General features: G+C 47.8%; 1 protein-coding gene across 9 annotated transcripts in view; it reads right to left on the reverse strand.

Moving 5' to 3' along the window:
* ITPR1 (inositol 1,4,5-trisphosphate receptor type 1) overlaps window positions 1-23,960 on the reverse strand; it is a 344,659-nt gene that overhangs the window by 43,043 nt on the left and 277,656 nt on the right. For all 9 annotated transcript variants that reach the window (XM_070455631.1, XM_070455630.1, XM_070455627.1 and 6 more), the window contains 6 exons: window positions 23,738-23,833; window positions 20,616-20,738; window positions 19,172-19,276; window positions 15,983-16,175; window positions 10,484-10,606; window positions 3,460-3,635 (listed from right to left, as the gene is read on the reverse strand). In XM_070455631.1, coding sequence (XP_070311732.1) covers window positions 3,460-3,635; window positions 10,484-10,606; window positions 15,983-16,175; window positions 19,172-19,276; window positions 20,616-20,738; window positions 23,738-23,833 — 816 coding nt within the window. The remainder of the gene's footprint in view (window positions 1-3,459; window positions 3,636-10,483; window positions 10,607-15,982; window positions 16,176-19,171; window positions 19,277-20,615; window positions 20,739-23,737; window positions 23,834-23,960) is intronic.

A 23,960-nucleotide genomic window follows, 5' to 3' on the forward strand; every position in this document is an offset into this window, starting at 1 on the left:
GTAGCTAAGACAATTTTGCTCTTTATCCCTGATCTTGAACCTGAGAGAAAGTGAGCTCGGAGGCTGCTGGCATCCATCCTGCATTATCACAGAGCCCGAGGGGACCAGCAGTGCAGAAGCAAACAAGAGGAACTGAGCCCTTGTGCTATCGTCTGGGCTCCTGGATTCAGCTACATCTGAAGCCAGACTCTTGATTCTCAGTCACATTTTCTTCTCTGCTTATTAGCATGGAGTCGGTTTTCTGACCCTTGCAACTGAAGGCTGACCTAGTGTCAGATAGTCCCACCTCTGATAGAAATCCCAAGCTTGCAAGTCTGCCTTTAGCGACACGTTGCTAGAAAAACCTAAGTCAGGAGAAAGCCAGAGAGAATGCGCTTTGGCTGCACTTTGTAAAACCATGTCCTGCCACCCGAGCTAGCTTGGCCGCAGGTGCTGGGGAGATGCTGCCAGTTAATCTGGTGGGTCAGTGCAAGTGAGCTTCTCAGCAATCAGATAAGGGAGGAAGCCAACACCCATGGAGAAGGCTTTCTCAGACAGGCTCGACTTTCAATCCACCAGGTCTTTCTTTCCTTAATATTCTAACTTTTGCCAGTGTCAGATCTTTGTTAGGGTAAGAAAACATCATTGATTCTGAATGAACTGTGCTGAGGTTTCCAAGAGAGGAAAAAAAGGCCATGCTCTGGTTGGCATTCCAGGACCTCCAGCATGTCATGCCCTATAATCTTAACAACGGAGCCATTTGCTTTACCTCAATCTGCTCTGCTCTTTAACTTCTGCCCAGTTTTCTCACAGCTACTTTTCCTTCTCCCATTGCTCCATGTAAGTATTCTTTTTTTAAAATCCCCTCTAAATAACTGTTTATTGTTTTAGTTCTCCCCCCCCCCCCCCCCGCCCTGGGGCTAATGTTATTATGAATGGTCATCAATTATCCACATAGAGTCTTTCTCCCAACTGATTTATGTTACAGAAGAGAAAACTCTGGAATGACTAAAGGCCAGAGAAACCAAAGAATTAACTCATAGAAGACAACCTCTGAAATAAAGTTTTTTCCTTCTATTTGTGTCTTCTGTATTTATTTCTTAAGAAACTTCCGCTCACTGCAGGTGAAGCCTGCATTCCCTCCTTCAGCACTTATGTGTCTCTTTCACCCTGGTCATGCATTTCTAAATGCCAGGCCTAACACGAATGGCTTGTCTTGTCACCTCAAGTCAAGTCACGCAACAACTCAGGTCTATCTGCACCCTGAAAATCAGGTCTTGCATGACTTCAGTGTAGCTGGCTGCATTATTCTTCTCCCAGTCTTCCGTGACTGAAAATTTGCAGTTATTCTTGCCTGCTTCACCACCCAGTGAAGACAGGAATACCTTTGCTGCCTAGAGAAAAGGACCCAGATGAAGCCGCGCACCGTTTTCAGGCGTAAGGCTCAGACCCTATGCCCACCATGTGTCACCATTTCCTCCAAAGCTCTGACATCTGTATCTTCATTCTCCACTATGACCAAGAGGCAGGCTTGTCTCATGTAAGGGGGACATGGCCTCCTAAGGGGTCCCCCTGCCTCCAGTCCCCCCACCTCAAATCCATATATATATATTCACGCCAAGGGAATTTTCTCCATGATACTTTGCTTATACCACCTCTCTGCTCAAAAACCCTGAGTCAGGGACCTTCCTGGTGGTCTGCTGGTTAGGACTTCATCTTCTAATGCAGCGGGTGCGGGTGTGATCCCTGGCCAGGGAGCTAAGATCCTACATGTCTCTCGGCCAAAAGACCAAAATATAAAACAGAAACTGTGTTGTGGTAAATTCAATAAAGACTTTGCAGATGGTCCACATTGGAAAAAAATCTTTAAAACAAAACCAAAAAGCCCTGAGTCACTTACCAGTATTGTGAATAGAATTTCCCAACCTATACTCCATATGACACTAATTTCAAGTTACACTTTACAAAACACGTGGGCAAATAAGTTTGGGAAATATGAAGACCTGGTGTTCCCGTCTTAGAGATTCATCATGCGTTAAAGTGAAAGTTGCTCAGTCGTGTCCGACTCTTTGCAACTCCATGGACTATATGCAACAGTCCATGGAATTCTCCAGGCCAGAATACTGGAGTAGGTAGCCTTTCCCTTCTCCAGGGGATCTTCCTGACCCAGGAATTGAACCGGGGTCTCCTGCATTGCAGGCAGATTCTTTACCAGCTGAGCTATGAGGGAAGCCCTCATGCGTTATCAGTAGGTTAAAGTCTCAGAAATCTTTCAGTAAAAAACCTTGCATTTTCCTTGACCCAGCATTTCCCATATTAATTTGACTAAGGAAGTCCCTTTTCACCCAAGATTTATCAAATTAGAACAGCCCCACCTGGAGGATGAAGCCCCAGTGGGTTTTCCTAAAGTTCGGGTTCAGGCTCCTTGTCCAGAATCAGGCCCTATATTTCAGTACATGAACCACTGAGGCGGCGAAACTCAACTGCTGGCTGTCCCTTGAGAAGGTCTGGGCTTGCCTGGCTGCTTCCACCAGTGGGGAGAATGCTCCTCCCAGTCCCTGCCTCCTGGCCTGATGGTTTCCATTCTTTGAGACAAAACTTCAATCCCGCCTCCTCCCCTTAAGCGTGTCAGCTTGAAGTCACTTCTTGTCCTCTCACACCCTTACTGCCTCTGCCATCTGTCCCCATCTGGGGACATTTATCATTGCCCTAAATTACGGCGTTAACCTATTTTGCAATATCACTTCCATTTTTATGCAGTGACTTCAGCTTCCTTATATGCTCAGGGCAGAAACCTCTGGAAAGTGGTTTTAGAGGGCCACAGGTCCCAACTTGTTCCTTCTTTTTGGCAGGAAACCACCCCAATTTATGGCTTGGTATCAGTCATGTCCATTTCCTAAGAATTCCACAGAGGGAGTCGGCGTCCACCCTCGCACGCTGGAAGCACACTGGAAGCTTTGGAAGCACTGAAACGGCACTTCCAAACGCCACTACTGACTGCGGTAACCCTCCTTCTGACCTCTGGCTTCTCTTCTGACCACTCCACCTGCTCCCTCTCTCTGAACAGTCCCTCTTGCCTCTCTGCTCTGTTCTCTGCGGTCCTCACCGGAGATGAGGGCTGTGTTCACATGCAGTCATTTGACTTCCTGACTAGACCCTCTCGTCCTAGCACACCTATGACCCGATGGGCACGATGAACCCAAATCTCAGCATCTCTCTCCCTTTGCTTAGTTCCGAGAGAAATGTTCCCTGACAATGAGACTGCCAGCGTCCGCAGAGCACATGAAGGGGTCCGCCGTCCCGTGAGAAGGTGAAGAGGGAGATGGCCACCTGCAGCTCTCCTCTGCTATTTTAACTGCTGACCCAAAGGATATATTTTTCTGCACTGCAGGCACAGGCCAAGATTCCAGGGAGAATGGAAGGCACTCCTACTCAGATGGAAACAAACAAAAAAATGGCAATGAAGGGATTCACACTTACGTTGAAAGCTCCCAGAAGAAACAACGTGGGTTGTAGCCCGACAGAAAATATCAGCCGGAGAATCGTGGAAGCGATTAAGGCCCGGATGCCGTGGGGCTTGGGGAGGGCGATGACGATGGCCAGAGAGATGAGCATGGCCGTCCACAGCAGCCCCGACCAGTGCGGCTCCAGGGTCCCTGCAACCAGGAGGCAGAGTTCTCAGAGGTCAGGGCTTTCCCCTCACAGAGCAGACACACCGGAGTGGGTTCAGTGGCAATTTCTTCAGCCACCTCTCTGGACTGCTTTGTCTCAACCCTGACCTCCAGTTTTCTGTCCCAGACATAACCAGTCACGTACATGTTGTCTTACCCCTAAGCCTTGGACATGTTCCTTCTCCCTGGGAAATTCTCTCCCTTTCCTATTCACCTGAGGTCTTAGCTTAGATGTCACCTCTTCCAGGGGGCTTCCCAGGTGGCATTAGTTGGTAAAGAACCCACCTGCCAATGCAGGGAACATAAACAGATGTGGGTTCGATCCCTGTGTTGGGAAGATCCCCTGGAGGAGGGCATCGCAACCCCCTCCAGTATTCTTGCCTGGAGAATCTCCATGGACAGAGGAGCCTGGCAGGCTACAGACCATGGGGTCACAAAGAGTTGGACATGACTGAAGTGACTCAGCATGCACGTACGCACGCACCTCTCACAGGAAGCCTCCCCCATCCCCTTTCTCCTCACAAAATAGGCCAGGTGCTCCTTCTGTCTCTGACCCTTGGTATCTCTGCTCAGCCCTGTGGGATACTGTTTTCTAGCAGTCGTTGCCCCCTCTTCCAAGCCCCATCCCCACTGGACTCCAACCTCCCCAAAGGAAGCACTGAGTACCCAGCAGGCACCCATCAAATGAGCTTGTTCCATAAGCAAAACTCATCCATGTGTCACACTTCACTCGTCAGGGAGGCGAACTGGGAGAACAGACTTCTAATTTCTATTAAAAGTATGCAAAGGAAAATTGCAGGTCCCCTGCCCGCATCAGATTTCTTCAAGGGAAGGAGGAAAGCAACTTCCGTATCATTAGCATCATCCTACAATTAGATTATCCTTGTAGTCAAAGAGCTTATACCAGTTTCTGTCATCTCTTGCTATTGCAAGTTCTATTTAGAGTGTCCCACGAGACGGCTCAGTTATATAACATGAGCCAACAGGGCTAAAAATAAGGTTCTGTAAAACACTCATTAAAAAAAAAACACCCCTATTTCAAATGCTGTCACATTTTGAGTTTCCTTCAGATGTAAACAAGCAGCACTACATGATTAAGGCTGCTTATATAAAGGAGTTTCACTTCTCCAGAGCTGCCTGGATGGCAGCACCGCCTGGGAAAGCGACGTCCTTGCGGGTCCCAGGCTCTTCCACCAGCCTGTGGGTTGCCCTAGTTCATTCTGTCCACACCTGCCAAGACTCACCTTCTCTCTGAGAGCTGTCCCCCGACCCCAGCCACCTGCCTCTTGCATTTTGATATCTTTCCAAAGGAGAATCTGATCAGGGATGGGCACTGAAAGGCAGAAGCTTTTCAGAAATGCAGGAAGAAGTGGGTACGGGGGTCAGGTGTGTCCCTTCCTGTGCATTTAACAATTGTAGGATATGGTATCAAGCCCTTCATGTGGATGATCATTTATTTTCTCCTCTCGGGCACTCTATGAGGGTACTATGATCACATCCAATTTACCCCAGAGGAAATGGAGTCTTGGGTTACGTACCTCAGCTAAGGTGACACAGAATCTACCACGAATATACATGCCACCAGAGTTGATGGTCCTTAGTGAAAGTGAAGTGAATTCGCTCAGTCATGTCCGACTCTTTGCGGCCCCGTGGACTGTAGCCCACCAGGCTCCTCCGTCCATGGGATTCTCCAGGCACGAACACTGGAGTAAGTTGCCATTTCCTTCTCCAGGGGATTTTCCTGACCCAGGGATTGAACCCAGGTCTCCCGCATTGCAGGCAGATGCTTTAACCTCTGAGCCACTAGGGAAGCCCCAGTGATGGCCCTTAACCATCATTTAAAAAAAAAAAAAAATCCATCCATTTTAAGTGCATGACTGCGGGCAGTTTACACAGTCATCTAACCACATGTAACTGCTAACACAATTGAGACATAAACATCATATCACACCAAGAGGTTTCCTAGCGCCCTTGGCAGCTGACGCCTTGCCCTGTCTCCACTCCCAGGCAACACCTGATCTGCTTTCTACCACTGTAGCTTTGCATTTCCAGAATTTCGTAAAAACTGGAAAAATAGTATTAGTAGGCAGTTTTTAAAAATTCTTTCACTTAGCAAAATTTTTAAGATTCATTCATGTTATTGTGCATATTAATAGCTTGTTTTTTCTACTGCTGAGTAGTGGTCCATAACACGGACCATAACATGTCATTTATTTATCCGCTCAACAATTAATGGATAGTGGGGGTGTTTCCAGATTGAAGTTATGACGAAAGATGCTACTGGGAAACTTCAAGTGCAAGTTCTGGGGTGGGGATATGCTTTCATTTCTCTTGGACAAAAACATGGAAATAGATATGAGAACCCTAAGGATATATTTAACTTTAGAAGACCTAACCATACTATTTTCCAAACTGATGCTACACTTTCCCTTTTCATCACTAACATATGGGAGTTGCACTGTTCCAGATCGTCACCAATATTTGGTACTGTCAGTCATTCTAATTTTAGCCATTCGAGTAGGTTTCTCGTAACATATCTTGGCGGTTTTCATTTGCATTTTTCTAATAACTACTGATGTTGAATATCTTTTTTTAAAATATATTTTTATGTTCTTATTGACCATTCATATATCCTTTTTTGTGTGAAATATCTGATCAAATCTTTTGCCCATTTTTTTAATTGGGTAGTCTTTTTATTATTGGGTTATAAGAGTTCTTCCTATAGGTTATATATAAGCCTGACATGTTTTTTTAAGTATTTTTGCCCAGCTTGTGGCTTACCTTTCATTTTCTTAAGCACTTAATCATCATCTTAAACTGCCTCTTAACATCTCAGTATAATAAATGTGACCAGTACAACACATGTACCCAAATCCTGAAAGAGATAATATAAAAAATCTGCTGTCTTCCCACTAAAAAAGCAGAGTTAAAAATCACTGCTAGATATGTAAAATAAATAGCTAGTGGGAAGCTGCTGTGTAACACAGGGAGCTAAACTTAGTGCTCTGTGATGACCTAGGCATGGGTAATGGAATTGGGGAGGGTAGGAGGGAGACCCAACAGGAAGGGGATTTATGTACACATATGGCTGATTCATGAGGTTGTACAGCAGAAATTAATACAACATTGTAAAGCAGTTATACTCCAATTAAAAAAATTATTAGAAAAATATTAATGTTAGATTCCAAAGAAACAATTATAGAAAGATTTCTTTGAGACAACTGGAGAAACACAAATGGTGACAGGCTATTTATTGTTTTATGATATATTGTTAGGTTTTTTAGATGTGAGAATGCTATGGTGATTATACACATTTAAAAATATTCTCTGAAGTTAAGAGATGCACAGTGAAACAAGATGTCTAGACTTCTTGAAAATCTTGCAGAAAATACAGTAGGAGTATAAATAAAACAAAACAGGCAAAATGTTGTTAAAGCTGGGCCGGTGGGTACATGGCAGTTTATTATATTCTTCTTTCCACTTGTGTACAGATTTGAAAATTCCAACAGTAAGAAAGTTTAAAAAGTAGTACTTTATGGGCTTTAATCACCATGGCATGCTTACAAATTCTTTAAGAATACTGAAGCTGCCAAATTTTCATGCTTTTTAAAGACTGTGTGACTCTCACTTCTCAACTAAAGGGGAAAAAATACTTTTGAAAAGGAGCTTTTAAGGCCACAGTGTCCATGACAGCCACAAGCCTTCTAAGTCAGAGACCACACTGGTATACGTAGCAAGGTCAACAAACTCCTGCTGGAGGGACATTTTGGAAACCCTAGTTTCAGGATTCAACAAGAACAAATACTTCTCTTAAAAAAATACTTTCAGGTAACCAATCAGATTTTGTTTCTAGACAGGGTTGAAACAACCTTCTTCCTGAAGATGGTCAACAGTGAGTACAGATGTCCCCAGAATACGTTTAAAAGAAAAAAAATAAATCCTTCTGAGTGAGTTGATGTGTTTGAGGGGAATTTCTGTCACCGTATAACGGAAAGGACTTCCTTAGGTCAGATCAACCTCCTTCTCTCCAAGGACATCTAATTATATTTTCTGTTGAGTCCATCGACACAAAGTTCTGAAGCCCACACTGCCAAAACAGGAAGGCTAGATTTCTATAGATCCAGGGTCAATGCCACCTTGAGTGCTACATTGTAAAGCCGGGAGGACCATTAACAATCATCCAGTAGGTCTTGAACTTGCATGGGCAAGAAACAGGATGCTCCAGAGATCCTGACTGGGTCAAAATTATTTTCTCCTGACCACTATGGGAATTTCCAAATCCACACCTAGGTGTCACAACTACTGACTCAACCTAAGCACTGCTTAATAGGGAGGACAAGGAGCATGAACTGAAGTGGTGTGCCGAGACACGTGGCAGGTGAATGTTAGGGCCAGGCCTGGACACCAGGTCCAGACTCTGTCTAGCTGTTCCACTGGATGAGGCTGATCACTGAAGAGGAGGGAGCTATCAATGAACTGTCCCCAGACAGTGGCCTCAAAACTGCCGTAAGTGACCAGTGAAGAAAATGGCCGAGGTACAGAGTAACAATCAGTTTTCAATATTCTTTAAAGAAGTGGAGGGGGAAAACAAACATACCCCCAAAGTAACAGCTGAAGAATCTACTGTGATGTGATAGCCCCCTGGAGGTGAGAAGAGGGCTCCATCCCCTCCACCTGACCCCGTGGCTGACCACTTTACACTTCCACCTCTGTTGACTGGCAGCCCAGCACAGGCAGACACCCCCCAGGGGAACACGGTGCAGTGCTGCGGACCTGCCCAACTCTTCAGACAGGGACACCAGGAATCCTGACATTGCATTTTAAAGGAACATACCCCTTGGGCTTGTGTTTAAGCACTGCCTTGGGGGGAAAACATCACTCCAATGAAGCCTTCCACAAGGCTCCAGGCGCAACTGAAAAGGTAATGCCTCAAGTGAGTAAGTTAGATATACCATAGAACACACAGTCACTTTTAAATTGGACCTTAAATTTACTTCAGTCGTGTACACATCTGCATTATTAAACTCCAGAGCAGAGTTTGCTCTGGATTTACCTCTGGTTTTTTTTTTTTTTTATTGTTACTTTTTGGGGCTCTTCATCCCATTGTTTCACACAAGGGAGCTATTGCCAGGTTGCAACAAACACAAGGGAAGTGATCTGCCAAAAAGCTCTGATGAGAAATTGACCTGAAAAGTCAGCCTCCCAGGGGGCTGTTGGAGGTGTCAGAAAAGCGGGCCATGGAAGTTTAATAGAAGAGGAGCCCCCAGAACTCCACAATTGGGGCTGTTAAACAGAGGAGCCCCAAACAGAAAACTGCTCTTCCTGAGTGGTTTGCCTTTTCTCCAGAAAACGTGTAGAATATGCACCCAGATGACCAGGAGATGGGGGGAAGGGAATCTGTGAAGACCATGGACAGCATGTCTCATGTGAACAATAGCACGCAGCTCTTAATTGACCAAGGGTGTCTGGTCTAAAGTCATTCACACTCTGTCTCCTGTTACCTCTTGCCAAATAAATAAATAAATAAATTCCAGAGATTATTTTTTACAAATTCTTTAGTTTCCTATGCCACAAGTATGGCATAGGAAAAAAATCTACTGGACTGAGCATCAAAGTTATCTATATTCATTCTAGGATTCGCTCAGCTGCTAAGGGGCTGAGTGTCTTTGGCTAAATCTCTCAGCTTCTCTGATACATAGTTTCCTGACATACAAAACGAGGTTAAGATGATATCTTACTGTTTTAATACAATATATTGCTTCTCCTCTTTCTTTCCTGAGAAATAAAGATGGATAAACAGTTTATATGATTTCAAATTAGATTTAAAAATAAATCCATGGTGTATCACCTCACACCAGTCAGAATAGCCATCACCAAAAAATCTACAAACAGTAAGTACTGTGGAGGATGTGGAGGAAAGGGAACCCTCCTACATTGTTGGTGGCAATGCAAACTGACACACCCCTTACGGAGAACAGCATGGAGATTTCTTAAAAAGAATAAAAATACATCTACCATATGACCCAGCAGCCCCACTACTGGGCCTATGCCCCGAGAAAGCCATAATTTAAAGAGACACATGCACCCCAATGTTCACAGCAGCACTATTTACAACAGGCAGAACATGGAAGCAACCTAGATGTTCACCGACAGATGAATGGATAAAGACGTTGTGGTACATATACAAAATGGAATATTACTGAGCCATACAAAAGAATGAATCTGAGTCCGTTCTAGTGAGGTGGATGACCCTAGAGCCTGTTATACAAAGTGAAGTAAGTCAGAGAGAAACAAATACAGTGTACTAACGCATATGTAAGTGAATCTAGAAAAACAGCATTATTGATGAACCTCCTTGCAGGGAAGGAATGGAGTTGCAGATGCAGAGAAGGGGCTTGTGGACACAGTGGCGGAAGGAGACAGTGGGATGAACGGAGAAAGCAGCATCAACCTGTACACACTCTCGGGCGTCAGACGGACAGCTGCTGAGCGGCTGCTCTGGAGCTCACAGGGCCCAGTCTGGATCCCTGTGGCGACTTGGAGGGACGGCAATGCGGAGGGAAGGAAGGTGCTAGAGGGAGAGGATGGACGTCTAACTATGGCTGACTCACGCTGCTTATGGCAGAAACCAGCACAGCATTGCAAAAGTTAAAACACAAAAAACAAGCAAAAAATAAACCCGTGGCAGAAGTTACACTCTCATCGTGTCTGAAAACCCGGCACTAGGATCCCATCAATTGCACCAGTACTACCAGGGATCCCATTTAAGACGCAAGTCATAGCCATCCTGCTGTCTCTAGACGTTTCCTTGAAATTAAAGATTCAGGCAGTACCTCCTCGTACTCCTTTAAATGGGTAGAAAAACGCCACAAGCAGGTTCATCAGGACGGCCAGGTTGAATGAAATGCTACTCCAGAAAGACATGTTGCGGGCACACCAGTAGAGGACGGGCTGGGCTGTGAAAACAAAGAGGGAGCCCCATGAGGTTCTCCATTCCACAGGCCCCTCCTCCCACCCTGCCCCTACAAGCCCACTTTTGTTCCCAGTTTTCACCAAACATTAAAAATGGTCACTTGTTTTCAAGCTGACTCATAAGCTCAGAACGACATCAGATGGGTTTGTTTCTGTTGGGAGTCCTTACTGGAACAGAAGAGGAATTGGGGGACAAGGAAGAGAAGAAAGGGGAAAAGCTGGAGCATCTAAAAACCCCGCATGCCCCCATCAGCACCATCAGTTATGGAATCCGGGGGGTTATCCAGGGTTCACGTGCCAAGTCCTCAGTTCCCCCTCGGGCCCTGGGACTGGAGGAGATGCCCAAGGAGACTGGAGAATTCAATGAGCCTTTGAGAAGTGGTGGGTACTGGTGAGGGAGGGGACACACAGCATTCAGAGTCAGCCCAGTTGGGCCCCAGGCTAGGAATGTTACCACTTCCACACTCCCTCCCTGCTTGAAATTCTTCACCGACTCACTGATGCCTGAAAGCAAGACAATAGCCCCTTTCCCACTGCGAAGTCATCCACCATCTTCCTGAAGAGGAACCAGAAATAGGAGCTCTGCTTGGATGGTCAGCAGCCAAGCTCTATTTCCAAAGGCTACAGTAGAGAAAGGATGGGGCCCCAAAGCCCTCCCAAAGGGCAGGAGACCCTTGAGGCAGTTATTGTTCAGTTGCTCAGTCGTGTCAGACTCCTTGTGACCCCTTGGATGGCAGCATGCCAGGCCTCCATGTCCCTCACTATTTTCCGAAGTTTGCCCAAACCCATGTCCATTGAGATGGTGATGCCATCCAACCATCTCATCCTCTGTTGTCCCCTTCTCCTCTTGCCCTCAGTCTTTCCCAGTATCGGGCTCTTTTCCAGTAAGTCGGCTCTTTGCATCAGGTGGCCAAGGTATTGGAGCTTCAGTATCAGTCCTTCCAATGAATATTCAGGGTTAACTTCCTTTAGGATGGACTGGTTAGATCTCCCTGCTGTCCAAGGGACTCTCAAGAGTCTTCTCCAGCACCGCAGTTTGAAAGCCTCAGGTCTCAGGCAGTGCTGCCGTCCTATCCCATTGTTACTGACACGTGACACCACACTGGCTGCATCTCAGCCGAGGACAAGCCGGTGGCCACACTGTGTGCATGGGTGCATCCTTTTCCTCTGAATTCTTCGGTGGCACCTTACACTTAGGATGATGCTTAAGAATAGCTATGGAGGGAATAATTTCCGTCTCCACGCCAGAGGCAAAGTTTCCAGAAGATAGGCTCATTCCACATAATTCTCCTCTAAAGCGAAGTGTGGAGAAGGTGAAAATGGGTGTCTAGCGTGTTATTTCTCTTTCCCAATGAAGTCACCGTTTCACTCTAGGACAGCAGCCAGTGACAAATCCGATGACTCTATAAGGATGCCTATAGCAGTAACCAAGCCTTCACAAGCTTCTAGCCAAAAGAAAGTTATGGCACAATTACACAGAGCCCTGGATAATTTAATAACTGCTCATTTTCATGCTCGCACTTGGTAAGAGGCCATGTTTCCAAACCGCTGAGTTTTGGAGCTATAAGCAGCATCTGGTTTAACATCTCTCATTTGATAAATGAGGGAAACTGAGGCCCAGCCGAGGACAGACGCTTTGGCAATCTCATCCCTCAGCTCAGAGACCCCTGGGCTCAATGACGAGGACACAGTTAAGGGGCTCATGTCGCCATTTAGCAGAGGAGCCGACCAGTGATCAGTCAACCTGATTTCCCGGAGTTTGTTTTATTTTATAAGCTATTAATAATTGCTGAAGCCAATTGAAGATGAGAAACCACTTGCTCTGGAGACAATAACTGTTGGTGTTTTTTCTGGGATTGAAGCCCATTCCTGATCTGAATATGAAAACTCTGAACAGCATAGAAGAAACAATGGCAAGGATGGCCAAGGGCTGACTGATGGGAACATGGGAATTTACAACATCCTCCCCCCACCAGTGTGTGCGTAACAGACTAACAAGAAGTGAAAAGCTAAAAAGGCAGGAAATGGCAGAGATCAGTGAAGGGTAAGCCAGGATTCTCTTCAGGGGGAGCTCTCAACCCGAACCAAGTGTAAGAATAGCCGTTGCTTGATGCTTTAACATGACTCTAATAAATGCTCCTCAACTCTGGCATATAGTTCCCAAACCTGACTTTTATAAGGCTAACACTGTACTTAAATTGTGGTGTCACTCTGAATATGAACAAATATTCAACCCTTTAAGTCAACTGGGTATCCACACAGGTGCAAGAAGACAGGGTACCATGACCCCAGAAGGGCAGGCGATTTAAGTAACTGCACCCAGGGCATCTCCTGCTAACCCTCTTATCCTAGTTTATTTTCTTTTTAAGGAACTGGAGCTTGCTGAAGACATAGACTCCATGTGCATATAGAGCAATGGAACTTCCCACTCTATTCCAATGAATGTAAAAACCATGAGGGTGAAGGACAGGGAAGCCTGGTATGTTTTAGTCCACGGGGTCACAAAGAGTTAGACAGGACTGACTGCCTGAACAACAAAACACCACATAAGTGACAAATTGTCGGCCTTCGCAGCTCTGCCTCAGTTTCCTTTCACTGCCTTCTAGTTTTCTTAGCCCAGAGTTTTCTCATCCCTGGGGCCAGGAGAATGTATCAGAGAGGCACAGTGGATGGAGGATGTGAATGCACACAAGAGTGTGTGTGTGTGTGTGAGTGTGTCTATTGAGTAAAGCAGGGAAGACGGTTTCAAGAGAGTATAGGAACTAAGTATCTTATACTTGCAGAAGAAAAGATGAAGCAACATGTGTCTCAGACACACCTCCGTGTGTATCTGAGCCCCAGCTACAGATTCTCCAAGGCATAGATGATTCCCGGTGACACTTTCAGGAAAAGGTAAAGCACCTTCATAAACAAGCCAGAGAACTCTTTTCTGCAGATGCATCAGAAGAGAAATAAGCTACTTAGAGAGGAAAATGTATTTCATTTTAATTGCACTTCTAATGAGTACATTTCTCCTCTTCCTAAATATGCAAATCATGTTTAATTCAGTTATTACTTTCAATTTTTCTCTTACCAGCAGAACTATGAAGCCAATTAAAATCTCTCAGTTGACAACCGTAGCTGTGTTTAAGCTTCACTGAAACAAAAACTGCTTTTGAAACAAAGACAGACCAAGTAAGAGAAGGTATTAGCTACAAAGCAATAGAAAACTTGGAATGATGAGTTGGCCATTCCTCGATCAACCAATCCATCGTGCAGTCCTAATTCCCCACTTTTTAAGTGAGGGCCTAGAAGAGGTTTAGTCACCTGCCCAGGTCACAAAGCCAGTGGGTGATGGAAGGAGAACCAATTCAGAGATCCCCACCTCTTGCAGCTGAGGTCTTCCTACTCTGCCAGGCTGAAGACAACATCTCAGAAAGAGGGATGACAAGGTCTCTCACCTCATCATAAAAGGTGAAAATCTTTCTTTTAATTCATAAGCCCCCTGGAGAGCCTACTACCTATTGGATAGCACAATTCAGAGAGAATGAATAAATCTGACCAGTCTTAGCATCAGTACTTAGTAGACCTATATATTAGAAAGGGTAAACTTTTTTTTAAATTCACGTGTTTAAGGTTGCTCTGGGTCTTCGCTGCTGCACATGGGCTTTCTCTAGTTGTGGCAAGTGGGCGCTGCTCTTTGTGCTGGCTTCTCTTGTTGCAGACCACAGGCTCTAGGCACTCAAGTTTTAGTACTTGTGGCACGTGGGCTCAGAAGTTGTGGCCTGCAGGCTCTAGAGTGCAGACTCAGTAGCTGTGGCACATAGGCGTAGTTGCTCCCCACATGTGGAATCTTCCCAGACCAGGGATCAAACCCATGTCCCCTGCATTGGCAGATAGATTCCTATCCACCACACCACCAGGGAAGTCCAAAACCACCGTTTTAATAACCATCATGGAGGTCTGGATGAAGCAAACCATGACTTCAGGATCATCTCCTAAAGTAGGCATCATGGACTATTTCAAAGAAGAGCAAAATCAACAAAGAGGAAGTTCCCTTCTACTCAATGCCATAGCTGAGAAGACAAGAATACACATAGGGTCTCTGTCTACCTTTTTGGGTATCTTTCTTATCTGACTGCATGAGCACGGTGCTGCGAGGATGTTCAACACGACTCATGATGCTTGAGCTACAGGAGCTTGGATGGAGCCCACAGTGGCTTCAAGGACCAATGATAGTGGGGCTACCTGTCCATAAAGCATTCTGAGGTCCACACTATGGAGGACATGCATGCTATTCTCTTAAAAGTGAGTTAGACAGCTCACATGGGGCTGGGTGACAACTAGGTTGGTTCAGCAAAACATATGACAATGCTTAAAGTGCTGGATGATGAGGCGTTCCTTAGAAATGAGAGAGAAAGGAGTAGGGGTGGGGCGAGACTAGCGCCTGGCAGGCAGCCTGCTTGCACAACGCCTTCTGCCACTAACTGATTCCAGGGAGGCAGGGAGCGGAGCGGAGCAGGGGCAGCAGGAAACGAGGCAGGTCTGCGCCGGCTCAGGCCAGTGAGGGAGGAAGAGGACCAGAGCACCCAGAACCTGACCTCCAGCCCAGTTTCCCCTCCTGCAGCCCCGCCCCTCAGCAGGAGCTGGAGTGATCACAAGGGCAGCTGGAATCCAGGGTTTCAAATACAAACCCGAGCTCCTGACTAATGACAGGAATGCAGCAGCATCCTTTCTAAACTGGTCACAACAGCTGGTGCCCAGCGTACTGTCGGCAGTGAAGGATCACATTAAAATCCTAATGAAAACTGGACGCAGAGAAGCCCGCCAGGGCAGCCCTGTGAAGGGTTTTAGACAGGGAAATGTAGCCAGCCTGGCTGGGCCCCGCAATGGGATTCGCTGGTGAGCAATGACGCATCTTCTGTGGCCAGTGATTCCACTGCCTATAAAATGACCCTAGGGTCTACAGTCCAAACTGCCCTATAAAAGGGGGAAGACCAGTGTCTTCCAAGCAGGTGGGCTGGTCAATGAGCTCTCAACCTCCTGCTCAAATGTGCCATCCTGTGAGCAGCAGGTCTGTCTGTTCTCCATCCCTTTAATTTTCTCCATCAAAATAGGAGCATTTTAAGTCCTTCTGGAAGCTCTCCAGTCGAATCAGGTCAAAGGTAGCCAGAAGGAAGACTTTTTAGGGCCTCCCGGGGGCTGGCGCCCACTCACCAGCTCCCAAGGTACCTCGGTCATCCTGGTGCTCAGAGGGGGACAGAATCCTGAACCCCACCAGCTCTGCTCCTACGGGGAGGTCCACACACTCTCCATCAAATCCCAGCATGCAAGACCCTCAGAACCACACAATTCCACAGCACCTGGAGGCGCTGACCCACCTCTGAGCTTCTTCTGCCAATTCATCTCATTGAAGAGGTCCTCAGACCGCAGGAAGAAGTCGTTGATCTTGCTGCCCTGCTCGTCCCTCTCTGTGGTATAGTATATCCGTAGTTTTGATTCTTTGGTCAGGAATTCACATATACTGGGCACAGGGAAGACAATCTGCTCCATGGTTCGGTCTAATCTGACAATCTAGGGTGAAAAAATGGAGAAGGTCAAAAATCCTTTACTAAGGACTTGGCACAGGCCACAGGCTCAGTATTCAGCCTAGATTTTTTCTTTTTTATCCATACCACATGGCATGTGGGATCTTAGTTCCCTGACCAGGGATTGAAACCACACCCCCTGCACTGGAAGACTGGATGCTTAACCACTGGACCACCAGGGAAGTCCCGTCTCAGAATTAAAGATCAAGCATAACACAGACCTGACCCGGAGTCTTCTTGGATTTTGTAACTCCCAGACTGGGCTGTATCTCTTAGATTTATGCATAAAACCGTTTCGGTAAGTCAAAATATTTTTCTAACCTCAGACCCATGAATTATACTGTGATGAAGTTTTATCTGGAACAATTCAAAACGTGTTTTGTGTACAGATTCATATGAGGCTTGGGGCTGCAGATATCCGATAGAACTTTCTGGAATGATGAAAACGGGAATGATGAAATGATGCCGCAACTGTGTGTCTGCCCCTTTGAAACCAGAGTCCCTACTCACATACGGGCACTAAGGACTAGCACATGTGGCTGGCACAACTGAGGACTGGAGCTTAGTATTTAATTTTATTTAATTTTAATGTAAACAGCCAAACACAGCCAGTGGTGATCTACTGTACCATGCAGTGTTAGGCCACGGTACAAATCTCACCTAAGAGCCTTTCTCAGATTGCAAAGGTGGGTTCTTTTCCCTAGATAGGAACTCAAAAAGGAGATCTTCAGTTTTCACAGATGCAGTGACCTCCGACCTCTGACCTGTCAGAGCATCTAACATGTGTCATGCATAAAACAATAGGCTCTTTTAATACTGGTATCACGCTCATTGTTCTTTTAACTAGCTTTGCTGATTCCTGGGGTGGACACTTCACAGATATTCCCCGTGCCCTTCCTAGACAGGTTCAGTCCCCAGAGAGTTGTCTGGTGGGAGACTGTTCAAATTTTTCAACAATGCGTTGAGTCACAGTCCTGGGGCGGGGGTGCAGAGATTTCAGAGGGGTTCGGGCGCAGTACCAGAGGGGCAAGGCCTCCCTGTGTCCGTCCTCCCCTGGGGCTGGACAAGCCAGGTGAGGCCCAGCCACGCCCTCCCTGAGAAGTTCTGGTTCCCAGTCTCCCAGTGCTTTTTTTTCCCAGCACAGCAGGAGAAATGACTCAGGTCAAGAGGCAGTGGGAAACTCTGAAACGAGGCAGGTTCCCACAGCCCGGCTTCCCTGAATCCTCAGAGATGTTGTCTGGAGACAGGGGTTTCCAAATCAAACTGGAGATCATGTTACTGAGTCTGGTGCATAAGCCAACCTCGTTAACTGGGATTGGGGGGGGGGCGGGGTGGATGTTGGTAACGCGGGTGCATACACCGTCCACAGTCCCCCAAGGCCATCCTGCTTTACAGCATCAGGGGGGGCTCTGAGTCAGCCCCCCTTACACGGAAGGAACACGAGCTGAGAAGATCTGTGCTCAGGAGATAATGGAGAAATAGGAGGTCTCCTGGCAAGAACAGGTACTCAGATCTCAGGGCGACCTGCACGTGTGACCAGAGCGATGGGATGCGGGTCTGTGGGAGCCTGGGAGTGACAGCTCTCTCTGTCCTGCGAGAGTGGAAGGAATGAGCAGTTGCCCAGGAACAGGATTTCAAGAGCTCAGGGGGCCCTGCCTGGCCATATCTCTCCATTACTCAAGATCGATTCATGCCTCTCTTTCAGTCAATGTACAGTTGGGAATCAAAATCCATCCCAGCCCTTCTCTACCTCTAACAGAGTGGGTGACCTTGTTAACACCTCTGCACCTGATCGAACGTCAGTTGGCTCCCTGGTGAACTAAGGAGCTCAACCAGACCATTTCCAAGGTTCCTTCCCCTCTGACATTCCACACCGCAAATACCTGAAGCGTGTCTCCTAAGGGCTCCAGAGAACAAACTTCTGGTCATGAACAATCAATTGAGATACGTGCTCATGCACACTGTCATGGTCAACCAATCGGTGAAATGACACATTTTATGAGGACAGCCCAGAGACCCCAGACAGCGGGTAAGATTATCCTCTAACACATCTCAATCCTGCGAGTCTCATATGGCCCAAAGGAGTCTGCTAGTCTTTCAAAATCCTTGCTCTGACACTGATACTGTATTTGCGCATCTCCTCATTAGCTGATCAGGACACACCATCCCTTACAGCCTGAAGCCTGCAGGCGCAGGTCTGGGCTCTCTTGGGCCCCAGGAGACAATGCAAGGAACATTAAAAACACCCATGAGCTCTGGGGTCAGCCGGACATGGATGAAAATGTCAGCCCTGACACTGAGAACTGGACCTCTCTCTGAGTGATGCAACCTCTGAGTCCTTTCTCAGTGCTGTCCCATCTGCAAAACGGAGATGATTTCTTTTATTGTGTGTGTGTGTGGGTGTGTGTTTTCAAGTGCAGAGCTGGTTGTTATTACTACTCCTCGGTGGAGTTCTGAGGGTAAAGTCCAGACTCCTCCCAGCAATGCTTGATGCAGTCCTGCAGGACCTGGGGCTGTCTGTCTTTCCTCTTATCCACTGTTTTCTCACTCCTGCTCACTAAGGCCCACCTCCTCACCTTCACCTCCCACCTCGGGGCCTGTCAAGCACTAGCTTCCGGGCTGTGCCCCTTCATTCCATCCTTCGGAAGGTCTGCGCTCAGGTAACTGTTCAGAACAGGCCACCCTGACCACCACAATCCACAGCAGGTCCCTCTGCGGTACCGTCTCATGATACCTTCTGGTCGTTCTCATGCCCTTGTCCGAATTCACAGCGAGTCTCCTTGTGTGGCCTGGTTCGGCGTCTGCCTCCCCACTACCTTGACTGTCACTGGCTTTGAGCATTGAGTGTAGGCCCTGGGGCACTGTAGCTGCCCACCACCTGTTTACCACTCAGACCAATGACCGCATGCCAGCCCCAGCCCAGGGTGCCCACTGCGGAGGCCCTCGATGCAAGCCTGGGTCCCAAGTGTACCCGGCCTTTACCTCTATCTGGGCCGTGTGTTTGGCATAAAACTCCAGAGCTTCATCTCCATCCACCTGGCCGCCGGGTTTCAGCATGGTCTGAAGCTCTTTGTTATGTCGAGCCAACTAGAAGACAAGTGCAGACAACAGGGGAGTCAGTTCTGTTTGCAACAGCAACACACAGCTGCTTTCTAGCTCTGGGTAGAAAAGATGCATGGGAATAAGCAGCAAGCTGGAGGGCGAAGGGGGGGCCCCCTGCACCCCATTGAGGCTCACTCTGCACAGCAGCTATTTTGGGAGCCTGGCAGAGTGGCATGGAGAGCGCATGTCCACTTAAGGGCCCACTTTGCCCTGGTTTCCTTGGCCAGGCAGGAGGGAGGTGGGGTTTTCTACCCAACCCTACAGAGCCTCCTTTTGGAATTCCCTGAAACTTCACAGGGGCTACATTATCATTTTTTTTGAAGCTTAAATCATCTAATTATCAGTATGTACTTGCTCACTAAGACTGAGTAAGCTGATTTGGGCATGTAATTTTTTTTTTTAAACTTTAAACTTTTTATTTTGTATTGGGGTATAGCTGGTTAACAATATTGTGATAATTTCAGGTGAACGGCGAAGGGACTCAGCTACATATATACATGTATCCATTCTCCCCTAAATCCCCCACCCATCCAGGCTGCCACATAACACCGAGCAGGGTTCCAAGGGACATAGAGTAGGTACTTGTTCGTTATCCATTTTAAACATAGCAGTGTGCACGTGACCCTCCCAAACTCCCAGGGGCTAAATTAAATGCCAGGAATGGAGGAGACAAGGAACACAGACTTATCAACCTCCAGCCCAATCGCATCATTGTTTTCTATCAAACGCCTCCACCTAAGAGAGGTGGAAGGGACCAGAGCTCCCAGCTGCCCACACACCTCAGCCTGCTCCAAGCACGTCAACCTCCAGAAAGAGGAAGTGTCTTCAGAAGCCCAGCCACTTGGGAAGCGAGTTACGAAACAGGGCATTCTGGTGCCAGGGTAGGAAGTATTACTCCATCCCCCGAAAGGCAAACAAAGACAAGGCAGAGTGACAAGTTCCCAAAGATTTCCAAGTGTGATAGGCCAGGCAGCTGAGGTTTCTTTCTTGAGACGGTTAAGACAGACTCATCAATATTTATGAAAAGACTAGGATTCCTTTCAAGTGTCTGGAGACACAGTCATAAACTATCCAAGTGTCATGGCTCAGTGGGAATGCTTTTAAGAAATGTGGGGGTTTCCGAGGACATGACCCTGCGGGAACGGAACACTGGAGGCAGCCTGGACCTCACACTCGGGGTCAGGTGGCTGGCAGTAGCCGTGAGCCAGGCTACCATGCGCCCAAACAACCTCAGGCTGAGTCCTTGCAGGAAAAGCAAGTGTGAGGGCGCACGCGTGGAATGCTGGCCCTGACTGTCGGGCGTGGGGGCTGGGAGGGGGCGCACCTGATGAGCTAGGATGTAGATGTTGTGCCCCACGTTCCTGGGGGAGGCGGCCCCATCCTCGCCATTCTCACCATCCTCGAACTCCACTTCACCTTGCATGTAGGCTTTCTTGATCACTTCCACCTGCAAGAAGGGCCACGGCACAGAGCCCGTCTCAGGAAGACCCACACAGGATGGGCAGGGACGGTGCACATGGGGTCTCCCCTCCTGGGACGGACACTGCCCACCAGGCTCAGTACCCTTTTCCTCCAGGTGTGGACACGCCTGAGAATCCTTCTTAACACAATCACAGGCAGCCACTGCCCATCAGCCTCCACTGATGGCAAAGGAAACCCATTCATCCTCCCTAAACCAGCAGACATCCTGTGGCTGATCTATGACTGCCTACCTTTTTTTTTTTTAACTTTTAATTTTGTATCGGGGCATAGCCAATAAATGGGCTTCTCTGATAGCTCAGTTGGTACAGAGTCCTTCTGCAGTAAGGCAGAGAACCCAGTTTGATCCCTGAGTCAGGAAGATCCGCTGGAGAAGGATAGGCTTCCCACTCCAGTATCCTTGGGCTTCCCTTGCGGCTCAGCTGGTAAAGAATCCGCCTGCAATGTGGGAGACCTGGATTCGATCCCTGGGTTAGGAAGATCCTCTGGAGAAGGGAAAGGCTACCCACTCCAGTATTCTGGCCTAGAGAATTCCATGGACTGTGTAGTCCATAGGGTCACAAAGAGTCGGATACGACTGAGCGACTTTCACTTTTTTTCATAGTGAATAAACAATGTTGCGATAGGTTCAGGTGACCAGAGAAGGGATTCAGTCATGTATATACATGTATCCATTCTTCCCCAAACTCCCTTCCCTCCCAGGCTGCCCCATAACATTCAACAGAGTTCCCTGTTATGACCTTCTACTTTAGAAAGGTACGGTGGCTAAAAAAAAAATGCAACCAAACAATAACATGATACAAATGAACGTTAGAAGCCAGTCTTGTCCTATCTCTTCATCTCCTCCTGTCATCTCTCCCCATCCCGTACCATTGCCATTTTAGGAAAAACAGAAAAGAAAACCATTCGCCTTTAGGAATAGCTGATGAAACTATTTTCTGGCTTCAAATATTTCCCTGTCCCTCGCAGCCTACACCAAATGAAGAAAAGATCTTTAACAGATGACATCTACCAGCACTTTCTATGCGCCGAGCACTATGCTTAGTATCTTCATTCTTTCAGAAACGTGAAGGCTCATCAACGTTTTATGAGGTGTCAAAGATTCCCCTTGATTATGGATGAGGAAGCAGACTCAGAGAGGCAAAGGGGTGTGCCAAAATTCACATGAGAGCTGAGCTTTGACCTTGATCTTCTCACGCCCAGAGCATGCTTCCCAGGGCATCTGGGGGCCAGCCTTCCTGCTCCCACCTGCTGGCTTCAGCTCCCTGTGAGGGGGTAGGGTTGGTTCTGCCCCTTTCTCAGTTCCTCCCAGGAACCCAGTACAACGCCCTGGACAAAACAGGGCCCAGTCAACGTTTATCAGGTGAACCTATCAAGAATCAATCATTCAGAGAATAAGAACACAATGCCTTCAACCCTTAATTTGCACTAAAAATTGATCCCTTTCTTTCATGACTCAGAAGACATTTCCGCCTCCTGCATCGCCACAAGGACAACACTGTGAATTACTTCTCACTGTCCGAGACCCAGCACACAGAGGGCCACACATGTCTGCACTGACACCAGGTCAGGCCCTGGAAATAACTGTGGAGACAACACCCTCACTCTCTGAGCTTGTCTTCCTGTCGGTTAAAAACAAACAGAACAGCCAACGTGTCACACAGGACATGAGAGCCTGAACGCACAACATGTAAGCGTGCACACACATATGTGCACACGTGCTCCCGACATTAGGGTATCTCTGCTGCACACCTTCTCAGAATCGCGTTTGTTCCAGGAAGCCTTTGACTCTGCCCTGCGATTTGGGAATGAAGCTGTTCAGCCACAAGGGGGCGACCTGGAAGCTGGTGGTACCCAGAGGGGCTGCCACGTCCCCCATCCAGGATGCGGTGTGTTCTTGACTGATGGGAACTGGAGTGGGGTCCCTGCCCAGTCATCCATTCCCACTCAGGAGTGACAGATCCCAGTCTCCCCAACCCCCAGCTCGTTATATAAGCCCTTACGTAAACTGGGAGAGGACTTCCGTCTCAGGCTGAGAACTCACTCCTGGCCTCAGAGATCAAAGTGCTGGGCTCGCTGTGAACTTTATTTAAAGGGACACATAAAGGGACTTCAGCCGGCCCCAGGCACACACTGGGTCACCGGGCGGCAGGGAAGTTTTCGTGCCCTCATTTAGGTCTGCCAGTTACAGTTTATTTGCGTGGGAAAAAGTCCAAATAGAGAATTCCGTCCTCAGTTCAGTTCAGCATCTCTGCCAGTTGCTGTCTCGCAGTCTACAACCCTGACTGCCGGCCTGGAAGTCACAGCCAGCTGTTAACATCACCCCCCAAAATAAACAAGTGTGTTTTCTTTTCTAAAAGACCCAAAACACCAGCACCGCCCTCCCGCCCCACCCCCACCCCGCAAAAAAACAGAAAAACAACACTATTCTGTTGCCCAGTTTCTCGATACCAAGAAGAGATATGAATTCTTGATCCCTGGACAAAGCCACAGCAGAGAGCAGCCGTGAATAAGAGCGATCCGGCAGAGCTGACCGCGGGCGGGCCCCGCGCACAGGGCCCTGCGGGAACCATCTGCTTAGACTCCCTAGTAACCCTCTGGACCAGCTAACACCATCCTCTTCCTTTCAGGGAAGTGGCGCTCAGAGAGTCACCACGGTGACCCAGAGAAGGGCAGAGCTGTGGATGAACTCCAGGCTCCCACGCCCCCCCGCCCCTGGTGCCGCCTTCCCCGATGACAACAGCCTTTGGAGGCTCTCCCCTGGGGGCTGTGCTGAAGGCAGAGGCCCCCTACTCCATACAGGGGTCACCTCCCTGCCCCGGCCAGTGGCCCGAATCGAATGTTCTCTTTGTGCTTCTGATTGCTGGCATCATGAAGAAAGCTCCAGGAATTGATACTCTGCTCCGGCACCCACGAAGCTCTGCTGCTGCTCCGTGCCACGGCCAGGGGCTCAGTCGTCCGACTCACCAGTTCCTTGGGCCTCATGTTATAGAGGATCCTCTCGGCATTCTCACTGTCATGCCTGCTCTCCATGATGGCCAGGAGCAACTTGGATGCGTTGTTCTAATCGGAGACACAAACAGAGGAAGAAATGAGGAGTTGCCAGGGGGTGGCTGGCCTGAACCACGGGTGATCGGGAGCTGCATCCTGACAAAAGTTCTACTTCCTGGGAGGGTGTGGGTCCCACGCT

The sequence above is a fragment of the Odocoileus virginianus genome, chromosome 26, assembly GCF_023699985.2.
Source record: "Odocoileus virginianus isolate 20LAN1187 ecotype Illinois chromosome 26, Ovbor_1.2, whole genome shotgun sequence".
Lineage (NCBI taxonomy): Eukaryota > Metazoa > Chordata > Mammalia > Artiodactyla > Cervidae > Odocoileus > Odocoileus virginianus.